General features: G+C 36.2%; 1 protein-coding gene across 1 annotated transcript; it reads right to left on the minus strand.

Moving 5' to 3' along the window:
- Positions 1–1387: 1387 nt before the first annotated feature.
- On the minus strand, positions 1388–2362 carry LOC144289195 (olfactory receptor 2T2). The gene has a single exon (XM_077857431.1). The coding sequence runs from the start codon at positions 2360–2362 to the stop codon at positions 1388–1390; it is 975 nt and encodes a 324-aa protein (XP_077713557.1).
- Between the last annotated feature and the right edge of the window lie 10125 nt (positions 2363–12487).

The following is a 12487-nucleotide window of genomic DNA, read 5'->3' on the forward strand; positions in this document are numbered from 1 at the left end:
TCCCATTTTCCCAATCAAGAATAATTTCAAATGAGAGGAGGACATAAAAAGATTCTTTTTTTCTTAATTTTTATTTATTTATGATAGAGAGAGAGAGAGAGAGAGAGAGAGGCAGAGACACAGGCAGAGGGAGAAGCAGGCTCCATGCACCGGGAGCCCGACGTGGGATTTGATCCCGGGTCTCCAGGATTGCGCCCTGGGCCAAAGGCAGGCGCTAAACTGCTGCGCCACCCAGGGATCCCCCATAAAAAGATTCTACTCAAAGTCCCTTCCCCAGCCAAACATACAGACAAAACTCACAGATGTTTGTAATAGATCCCAACTTTTCATTTTTCTATGGCATAGTGTCCCACATTCTCAGAAAAGAGTCCACAAAATTTTCTCTAGCCAGACTACAACCCAAATCCTGGATAAACCCCAGACAGAGCCCTTCAAAAACTTGCCACCTCCTGCTCTACCTAGACAAAAGTCAATCTCCACGCCACCTGCCCGCCACCCATGGACACAGGAGTGACCTTCTCACATCCTTCAAAAACCCTTAAAAAACCCAGCATGACAGAAACTCAGGGCTGATATCTCTCTTGACCTCTGGCCTCTCTCCTCCCTTGGAGAGTGAATAAATTCTGCCTGCTTGTGGTTCTACTCTTTTAGCAATTCTTTACCACCCACATCACCAGCCACCCTAGCAGGGCATGAATGTAAATTTTTGAAAGATTTTAGCCATGTTGTTATCTTAATGACAGAGGTTAATTTTTATTCAGCTAGTAAATGTTTATTGATTTCCAGGCACATATATGACTCTATGTGAATAACAGCATAACTACCCACAGTTTAACTTCAGTGGTTAGAGAATACAAACGTTCATAAAAGATAACTAAGAATACAGACACCAAAATACAATTAAATTGTCTTCATAAAATTTTCCTAAATAAAGCTACTACTTTATTATCATTAGAAAGTGTTTAATTTTTATTGGATCTTTGACATTAAATCCTCAAGGACATGGTGACTGCTCCTTGCAACTTCTATTCAAAAGTTGGTCAATAATATAGACAGAAAAACATGAACACATGTAACGTAAAAATACTTATTCAGTACTGTTCAAAGGGGCATTTGGCCTATTTGGGATTATTTATGGTGTTATTGGAAGAGAATGGTCTCTGGAAAATGTTTTCTAGTGAATCCAGACTACCAAATTGGCTAATTATGTTTCTTATAGGCTACAACTCTTGTTCCAAAATGTTGGTTGGAAAGGGATGATTTTGCCTATTGATAATTCTGGATTATTAAAATCACAGTAAATATTTTTTCAGGTTCAAAAGCATATTTTCTGGAATAACTGTGTGCCAGTTGTCAAAGCACAAACAATGTTTGTACTTGGCCCCCTCTAGTATTTCCTGGACAAATCCACCACTCTTATTCTCTGAGAAGAGGGGCATCTCCCCAGCACTTTTCTTAGAGCTGTGGCCACATCTTTGTTTCTCAAGCTGTAGATGAGTGGGTTGAGCATTGGGGTGAGGATGGTATAGAAGGCGGATACAACCTTGTCTTTCTCTGGTGTGTGGTAGGAATGGGGCAGCACATTAGTGTAGAAGGCTGCTCCATAGAAAATGCTCACCACCATAATGTGGGAAGAACAGGTAGCAAAGGCTTTATGCCGGCCCTCAGCAGAGTTCATTCGATGGACAGTGAGTAGGATGTGTGTATAGGAAATAGAGATAATGGATATGGGAATGAGCAGCATTAGCACACAGCAGGCATACATCAGAGTCTCATAGAGTGATGTGTCAACACATGACAGTTTCAGTACTGCTGGGATTTCACAGAAAAAGTGATTGATTTCTCGGGACCCACAGTAGGGGAAACTCATAGTAAAGGGTGTCAGCATGAATCCATCTAAGGACCCACCAACCCAGGAACCCACCACCATGAATAAGCAAATTCTGCGGTTCATGAGGAGAGGGTATCTCAGGGGTTTGCACACAGCTACATACCGGTCATAGGCCATGAGGCCTAGCAGGAAAAATTCACCTCCAATTAGAGTCAGGTAGAGGAAGATCTGAAGGGAACATCCCAAGAAGGAGATCATCTTTTCCTTGGACAGAAGGTCTTGAAGCATCTTGGGAACAGTGATGCAAATGTAAACAGTGTCCATGATGGAAAGCTGGCTGAGTAAAAAGTACATGGGTGTATGGAGGCGAGAGTCAACATGGATGAGTAGAATCATGACCACATTGGCTGTGACAGCCACCAAAAAAATGGAGAAAACCACTGCAAAGATAATCCCAGGAAATGCAGGATGGGTGATAAGGCCCAGAAGGATAAAATCAGTGGAGTTCTGGAGAATGGCCTCCATGCTCATGTCACATGGTAGCTCCTAGGGCTCCAAAGGCAAAATGTTGCTGAGTTAATTAATAATCTATATTTAGGCAGAGCCCACCATGTATAATGTATCAGAAGCAACATGGGATAAAGGACAGAATATACACATCAGAATCATTGTGAATTCTAGTTTCAATATTAATGGTCATGTGATATTGGACAGATAAATTAATCTATAAATTAACACTTTCATTATCTGTGAAGGGTTATTGTTGGTGTATATTTCTGTAGGCTGGACATGTGATGTAAATATAATATTTCATACAGACTCACTTTCAGAATTTGCTTTATTTTATTTTGAACTACTTCTTTATAATCTTCATAATCTTATTACTTTAGATGAAATATTTCCTGAGGTTGATAACTGTGCCCTCCCCTCCATGATGCTTGCAACCAATATTCAAAGGTTGATTGAATTTAAGTTGTTCTCTGCTCTTAAGATGATTACATTGTTAAAACCATACATATACATTTATGATTTCATAAATTGATAGAAAATAAACATGGACCCAATAAATCTAATAAATTTAGTATTTGGGGCTGTTTTTGTTGTTATTGTTATTATTATTTATTATTGTTGAGAGAGAGATGGAGGGACAGGCAGAAGGAGAGAGAGAGAGAGAGAGAGAAGGAGAGAAAATCACAAGCAGGTTCCATACGCAGTATACAGTCTAATGTGGGGCTTGATCTGACACCCCTGAGATCATCACCTGAGCTGAAATCAAGAGTCAGACACTTAACCAACTGAGCTACCCAGGCATCCTGGGGTTGCCGTTATTCGTAAACAGCTTTTTGAATGGTTGCAACATTAGGGGTTAGCAGAGAAACGCTACTAACTTAAATTGAGGATCAGAGTCTGCTCTGCTATTGTGAGGTGTGCTGCAAAAGAAGTTTGCCTTTTTTGATATATGAATTTTAAACAGTTCGGTTTCTGTTCTTATGGGATAATTTGGGATGATAACTCTCTAATGAGGATAGCCATTCCACAAGGCAGGGTTCAAGTTCATCTAGGCAGGCTTTTTGGTTGCCACTGTGGAGTAGGTTGAAATTTTAGGACTTAATGCTGGATCATTTTATTCTACGGTGACCTAAACTTTTCTTAAATTATTGGTCAGCCAAAACATTAACATAGCTTTTCTGATAGGGAGGCATTTTGATTCTATTAAAATGTTATATTATCTTAGGAATCCATTGTTAGTTTTTTTTTCATTCCTTAACATTTATTTTTGTACTGTCTTACTGGTCCTTCATATTTATAAGTAAAGATAACTCCAGATGGGAAAATGGTTTCTGAATTTAAAAGGAAAAAGATACAATACTGTTAAAACTCCCTTGAACTAGATGGAATCAATTCTCATACTTTTTATTCTTGAGGAATGTAAATGTGCATCTTTTGAATATGTTCATGGATATTGAGGAATTAGTTTATTATTATTATTGTATTGTATTGTTTCTCTTCTCCTTTTCAGTGACAGAATTATTAAAGAGCTTTATTTCTATGAAATATGTTGGCTACAAATACTGCAAAGATACCCAGATATTTTTTGTTCCATAATAATGAACAATGAATGTAGTCTCTGAAGCATTGAAAAGGAATAATTATCCTTTTATGTGAAACTAAAACCAATCAGAACAATAGAGAGACTTATTTTTCTTTCTAAATGTTCATCAAAGATGGATTTATACAATGAGTAATTTTCAAAATAAATAAGTGAGATCCAGAGGGGAAATATAAAATATATTCTGTGTTGAATTTACATTTATTATACCTTATCAGCTAAGCAGGATAAAAACAAATGTCTGGATAATCAATAAATCATACCTGAATATCAACTCTAACTCTCAACAAATTAGATGAAAATCAGTGACTTTTAAGGTCCACAAAAGCCAAGCTGTGGAAGGAAGTGAGATTTCCATCGACAGATGAATGCACAAAGAATATGTGGCATATAAAATGGAATATTACTCAGCTATCAGAAGGAATGAATGAAATCTTACCATCTACATTCACATGGATGGAACTGGAGAGTATTATTCTAAGTGAATTAAGTCAATTGGAGAAAGATATTTATTATATGGTTTCACTCATATGAGGAATATAAGAAACGGCACAAAGGGTCACAGGGGAAAGGAGGGGAAATTCAATGGGAAGAAATCAGAAAGGTAGACAAACCATGAAAGACTCTTAACTCTGGGAAACAAACTGTGGGTCACTGGAGGGGAGGTGGATGGGGGGATGGGGTAACTGGGTGATGGGCATTGAGGATGGCACATGAAGTGAGCACTGGGTGTTATAGGCAACTGAGGAATTTTTGAACATTACATCAGAAACTAAAAAAAATTAAAAAGAAAGCTACTTCTGCTTTCTTTAATATGCAAAAGATTTTCTTGTGACAGGCACAGGTCTGACTTGTATACAAAGAGAGAATTTGAGATATTATAACTGAAATTGTGTTTATAGGTCTCCACAATAACTGGTTGGATATTAAAATATTCTTGCTAGCAGGCAATAATTTTATCTTGACCAACCATCATTTTTTCACTTTGAGGTACATTGAGGATTTTCTATTTCATTTACTAAGAATATCAAATCAGCTCCCAATCATCCCTTTAAAAGTACAGTGAAGAACTGATATAGCAAAGAATATGACCAAACAATCTGAAAATTGCCTAAGAAAATAACTAATTACTTTTGAATCAAAATATGGGCCACATTATTTTATTTTATAGGAACACTATACTAGACTCTACAGAGATTTACATAGATGTAAATCACTCTTATTGCTTCAAATTTCCTTGATGAAGGAATGAAAATTTTTTTAACATTTGGATCCTTTCTTAGTGTATATTCTAGAAAAATAGATTATGAAAGTTGAGGGAAAGATATAATTTTATTTATTTTTTTGAAAGATAATTCTAAATCAAATTTTTTATTTCAAAAATTAACAGTAGACTCATTGCATTAAAAAAATGGATCTAGGTTGCGTGTGTGTGTGTGTGTGTGTGTGTGTGTGGCACAGAAAGAGAAGAAAGAATGTGTATATAGGGAACAGACCCTGCTAAGGGAGTAGCACATTAAGAGACAGCACAAAGGAACATATGTTTACTTTGTCAATGAATCAAATATATAAAAACTAATGTGACACATGGTCAAAGTGCATGATTAATTTGTATTGTAGGATATTTGGAATGGCAATTAAGCAGTGATAATATCTACAATGATTTTTTAACGATTAACTTCTGTTTACATCAGCTCCTAGGATCTAATTTATATCATTGTTCACATTCTTGCTTAAGGTAATGTGTTATTTGGCTTATTTACAAATGCAAGGAAAGTAAACTTTCCTCTACTACCATTTTTCTCTATTCAAGGCTCCTGGCTTTTTTTTTTTTTTCCCATTCTCCTCCCAAATTTAAGTTTTTGGTTTGGTTTTCTTTTTTTCTAAGAAAGAAAAAAATATGTGCATGACCTCAGACTCAGGCCTTTCTGCTGTTTGAGTCACAGAATACCCTGACCCATAGACTGTTCAGTATTAACTACCCAGCCTTGCTAGGACATGGGAGTGGAGGAGATCCAGTCAAAGTGTGGAAAGGAAGAGTGAGCTTTGTAAGGGGTGTTGATCCTGCCTGTGGTCTTCTAAATGAAAGAAAGTAAAGAGATGTAGGAGGAGCTGTGTGTAGGGTGCCAGTTGGTAGAAGTGTCACATTTCAAGACAACAGACCTGCAGTTGTTCTGGGAAAAGCCACAGAAACCCAGGTAATTTGTAACCTTCATAGCTTCTTGAAAGAAGAGAATTCCAAGTGAAATTAGGCAATATTTTATCAGGAAGAAGTGCTGTCTAAGAATGAGAAGTTTTGGAACAATCCTTTCTGATACCCTGTATGCATATATTTTCAGTTTTCTGCATGTTATAATGTTTTGTCCATCTTAAAAACCTTTCTAACCATGGAAGGTCTGCCACTTCCAGGGCTAGCCAAATTTTCAGAGATAGCAAAAGGCTCAGCTAGAGCCATGTCTTTGATATGAAAACTAACCTATTCAGACCCAGACCTCCTCTATCTGGCATGTGCACCCTTAGAGGAAATACTTCTCTGCCTTAATCATTCCAGAGCTAGGTACCAGGCAACTAGAGATCACAGTAAAGCCAGACAAAATTACCTAAAGGAGCCAATCCTAACCTGTTTCCCATATCTTGTCTTATCTTTCCAGGAGAAACCCCCAATAAAAGCTATGGCCTCACTCCTGCCTTCTGCCTCCTGACCATCTTGGTAATTTTTCCATTTAGCTCTTGGTGTTGTGCCATGCTTCCTGTCTCTAAGACCTGTAAGTATAATATAGCTTTTTTCTTTCTTTCTTTCTTTCTTTCTTTTTTTCTTTTCTTTCTTTCTTTCTTTCTTTCTTTCTTTCTTTCTTTCTTTCTTTCTTTCTTCTTTCTTTTTTCTTCTTTCTTTCTTTCTTTTTCTTTCTTTCTTTCTTCTTTCTTTTCTTTTCTTTTCTTTTCTTTTTTTTCTTTTCTTTTCTTTTCTTTTCTTCTTTCTTTTCTTTTTCTTTTTTTTTTTTTTTCTGAGCCTTGCCTCTGTCTCTCCTTGTGGCTGCTCCTGGCAGACAATGAACATATCTCAGCTTTGTCCCAAGCATGCAGAAAGACTTCAACTATACCTATCTACTTATAAAGAAGGTAATCCTTGTCTTAAAAATATTCAGAGGGAAATCCATGCTTCTCCCTGGGTAACTTATATTTGACACCTACACATTAATGCCTGAAAACTCCTCATAATAAATACTAAGCACCTTCTTTCAACCAGTCAGCTCTTTTAAGCCCTTTCCTCTTCAGTGAATCCATGCACATCCTTACAAACTATACCAGGTTCCCCTTAGTGTCCCATATTTTAAACTAAAATATCCCTTTTCCAATAATCTAATTGTAAAAAAAGTGAATGCATAAATTCATCATTTTTAATCTTGAGGAGACTTTCTAATCGTCACAGAGTGATGCCTAAAGAAAGTATCTCACTCTCTGGGGGGAATATATTATTTGGTTTCCATGAAAATCTAAGGTCCTACCTCAGAATAGCGGAGTCCAAGCCTTAGTAGGGAAACAGTGGAAAATAAGACTTCTTAAATGCTTGGAAATGGAGGTGGGGCTAGGACAGAATATTTTTAATTAATAATGGATTTCAGCATCTTGCAGGAGGAATCCCCAGGTTAGCAATTAATCTAAATTTACAAGGTTTACTTTCTGCATTATAAGGAAGGTCAACCAAAACCCATCTTTCTAGAGTATGAATTCTTTTCTCAAGTAAGAGTGTAATTATTTCTTGAAATTTTGTCATTGAACTACTTACCTTATCCTGGCATCATTCTAGAATAATTATAAAAGAAATGTGGCCTAGGAGTAAAAGTAAGGCTCATTTATTTATTTATTTTTAAATATTTTATTTATTTATTCATGAGCGACAGAGAGAAAGAGAGAGAGAGGCAGAGACACAGGCCAAGGGAGAAGCAGGCTCCATGCAGGGAGCCTGATGTGGGTCTCCAGGATCAGGCCCTGGGCCCAGGCGGCGCTAAACCACTGAGCCACCCAAGGCTGTCCAAGGCTCATTTAAATTTAAAATGAAAACAATGTTTGTCCTTCTCTGATTGACTTATTTCACTCAGCATAATACCCTCCAGTTCCATCCACGTCGAAGCAAATGGTGGACAAACATTATATGGTCTCATTCATTTGGGGAATATAAAAAATAGTGAAAGGGAATAAAGGGGAAAGGAGAAAAAATGAGTGGGAAATATCAGAAAGGGTGACAGAACATGAAGACTCCTAACTCTGGGAAACGAACTAGGGGTGGTGGAAGGGGAGGTGGGCCAGAGGTGGGGGTGACTGGGTGACGGGCACTGAGGTGGGCACTTGACGAGATGAGCAGTGGGTGTTATTCTATATCTTGGCAAATTGAACACCAATAAAAAATAAATTTATAAAAAAAATAAAAAATAAAATGAAAACAATATATTTAAAAGAAGCTAGGCCAAACTAAAAATTTCTCTCTCTCATGTCACTGGCCTATTTTGTTTGAATAAAATTATGTAAAAATATGCATTTGACAGAGGTTAAGTGTTTTTTATAATTATTTATTTAGTGATTAGTGGAGAAGGAATTGAAATTCAGTACGAAATAAAGGAGACATGATAAAGAGACAGGAAAATAGAAGAGAAGAATGTATTAATGGAAATAAAGAGAGAGTGAAAGGGGAAGGAAAGAAAAATGAATAAGAGATGAAGTAAAAGAGAAGTCATACATTTTCTAAAATTACTTTGCATAAATATATTAATAAACTTAAATGTGAAATAAATAGAAGTTTCTAAAAATGAAATTCATTTTATTTATCTAGAGAGTAAATAAAACGGTGGTCTTGTTTGGGGAGGTGGACAACTTAAGTATTACTAATGAAATAATAGCAATAATAATAATGATAACAAATATCGTGATAGAATGCTTTGTATGCACTACACCTGGTGATGGGCACATTCCTATCATGATCTCTAATCCTCACAAATGTATTAGGCCTAGACCTTAAGTCTCACATCCTCTACATTACAGATTAAAACACACACATGTTTCTAGCCATTTAGAATGCTATTTAAAAACTAATTATTCTTGAAGAATAATTCTTATGTCTCCAATAAATACAAAATTTCCTCAGTGAGATGCTCAGTCAATTTGAATAGGATCCTCCCTTTACTGTGATGTGGCTTTCTATAGAGCCTCCAATCGGGTACAACCACATATTGACCCTCTTAGCTCTGGATTGGTCTGTGGCACCCACACTGACTACAGCCAGCAGGGAGTTGATCTGGTTGTCAACAGCCACCAGTTTGCCACATGACTAGTATGTATGTATTTATCTATTTCTTTTTAAAGATTCACTTATTTATTTGAGTGACAGAACACAAGCTGGGGAGTAGACAGAGAGAGGGAGAGAGAGGATCTCCAGCAAACTCCCTACTGAGTGCAGAGCCCAATGAGAGGCTTTATTTCAGGACCGCAAGATCATAACTTAAGCTGAAACCAAGAGTTAGACATTTAACTGACTGAGCACCCCAAGCACTCTATCATTTATTTTGATACCCATGTTGTGAGAATGATTGGGAAGTGTTGATATAACAATTAAGTCAAGTGTCTATTATTATTAGCATCTAGTTTGCTAAGGGAAGCAGCACAGCTTGTGAATATCACAATTTTTCACCTAGTGTTGAACTTGTTATTTTGTAAAAATACAAGATCCCAAATTATTTATAGATGATAGATATTTTGTGACTTCTCAACCTTGCTTTTCATGTTCTTCACTCATCTTTGTTTTTTTTTTTTGTTTTTTTTTTTTTTTTAGCTCTCCCCTTCCTCATCTTCCACGCCTTCAGGAATTTCCAGATTTCCAGTAATATGCCTTGCATAGAGGTATAGACACGGTCTCTATAGTCCAAAACATCAATTCCCAAAGTCTGGGTTATTTATATTCCCAGTGTTTGGTTTGAGTTCAAGTAATTTTGTCCACTGACACCACTACAATGGGCTACCTGGCATTTGCAGTGAATTCTGTTTGATTAAAACTCTGCTATTTATTATGGTAAGACCTACATTAATGTATTTTTTTAGAATGTCCTTTCTAAATTTCTAAAGATTTTAGTTCTATTCTTGTCCCTGGAAGACAAAGACAAAGGTTTCCTAAATGGAAATTCAGAAGAATCAAGCATGAAGACATTCAGAGAACTGGGAAAGGGAAATTTCACAGCTGGTAGAATATTGGATCTTAACAATGGCTCAGAAATTATAGACTTCAACCATATCTTCTGAGAAATGATTTAAGTTGAAAGACTCAGAAGAAAGGCCGAAGATTCCTGGACTTGGGATAAGGATACTGGGATTACAGCTAAAGTTTTGCTATTTCTCATGTGTAATTAGGCATTGATTTTCATTCTCAGATATTTGTTTGTTTCTTCCATTAAATAAAAAGTTTTGACACAACCATCTGCAGGGTTACTTCAAGTTCCAATATTCCATGATACAGTATTGCAGTGATGTTTCCAATAAATAAACAAAATAATTGTCTTAATTCTTATTGCTTAATGATTTTTACTTCACCTACAATAATCCTATAACTATTACCAAAGTCAGCTTAATATATTTATTTCCTACAAGTAACTAAGTGAAGAGCATTCAGTAACTGTATTCAGAGCATTTCTCCTGAGATTATTGAAGGTACTCTGGAATACCTATAAACAAAGACTGGGAATCACTAAAATCGATGTATACATTCTAAAGCAAAATGTCATAAGAAGTCACAAGCAGATGAAAGAGCCTAACCAGAGCACTCATGATGGATCTGACACCCAAGTCAGAGAATGCAGTCACAGGTTGAGAATCAGATTCCTTCCCATAGTAGGAAACAAAATTCTCTATAGTTATCTCTTATTATGGAACAGTAGATTCTGGACTATTGGGTGAATTTTCATTTATTTTAGACTAAAAATATTTATATTGATATATCAGAACCAGAGAACACTACTGAGCATACTATAAAAGGAGCAGATACAGATTTGCCTCTGTTTTCTTTTACATAAACCTCTTGCTACAACTAAGAGCATCTAACCAAGACAAGTGCATCTGTGTTAAATAAGTTTCTATTACAAATTTCTCTACATTAACTAAATCACCTTTCCCCATCACATCATTGCTAATACAGTTTAGAAGCCCATTTCAAAAGACCATGAAACTCCTTTGTTCCTGGATATCCTGCTAATCTAGGCTAGTTAAAATCTCATCCACCACTGCAGAAGTGCAGTGACACTTCAGATACACCACCTCCAGGGGATGCTGGAGTATAGTCAAAATAACAGAAAAAGTAGAAATGGAAAAAGTGCAACAGCAAAGGGTGAGAAAAAGAAAAGTGAAAAAAGGTTAGGAGGTTGGACATGTTAGTCAGGAATGGAAAAGAAAGGGATATAAATCAAGGAAGAGAAGAAGGAGTATAAGAAAAAGAGAGAGGAAATAAAAAGGCTTACATTGAGGAAAGACAGAGCCCACTAATGGCAAGGCAAATATGCTACTACTACTCTAGAAGGGAGAAAATAGACTGATGTTGAAAGGAACTGTATTATAGAACATTTGACATTTATTTCATTCTTTCAATTTACTAATTTGAATACCAAGTATATGTCCAAAACTAAACTGAAAAAAAAAAGGAAACATACATGACAAATGTGTCTGGAGGAATGTAGCCCTTTGTGATTCATTTGGTTGGGAAAATAAGGAGTAAAACACTACACAGTTGGTTGAGTAGCTTTCTCCCACCAAAAAACTATTTTCATGTCAAGTTTTTGCTTAGGTTCTTTAATTTCTGAGGTCAAGTGAAAATCAATGTAAAGAGACCTCATGACATCAGCCCTCAAGATATACTAGAGGCAATAACTTATTCTATCAGAAGTGTGTGTAATGACTACTCAGACTAATAACAGTCCTTAAAAAAATTTCTGTATATTTTATTAGAGGTCTTATGTGGGAATTAGAAGGAATTGATTACCCTCTGTAATCTGATTTCTGCAAGAAAGAATTATGCTTTAAGTGCAATGTCAAGAAACAAGACTGCAATAGAAGTGGTTGAGGGAAGCAAGTTTCACTGTCCCTGATCTATAGTGATGAATTAATTATAATAATACATCATGGCATATAGCACCTTCCAAAGCCAAAATTGCTTTGCACCGGTAATCTCATATTCTCTATATTTATTTGTTATGAGGTAAGGAATAGGTTAGAAGGGACTCCTGGGTGACTCAGTGGATTAGCATCTGCCTTTGGCTCAGGGCATGATCCCAGGGTCCCGGGATTGAGTCCCACATAGGGCTCCCTGCATGGAGCCTACTTCTCCATCTGTCCATGTCTCTGCCTCTCTCTCTCTCTCTCTCTGTGTTTGTCTCTCATTAATAAGGAAATAAAATTTTTTTAAAAAATAAATAGGTTAGAATATCCTAATTTAATAATTCAGAAACAAGAATTCAATAAATTATTTTGTTCAATTTTATATACTAAACTTATCTATAATTAGAATTTTACAA

Source organism: Canis aureus, chromosome 18, assembly GCF_053574225.1.
Source record: "Canis aureus isolate CA01 chromosome 18, VMU_Caureus_v.1.0, whole genome shotgun sequence".
NCBI lineage: Eukaryota > Metazoa > Chordata > Mammalia > Carnivora > Canidae > Canis > Canis aureus.

What these genes read in the sequence shown, in the direction of transcription:
- LOC144289195 (XM_077857431.1), bottom strand. Translation starts at nt 2,362, where the DNA reads ATGAGCATGGAGGCCATTCTCCAGAACTCCACTGATTTTATCCTTCTG.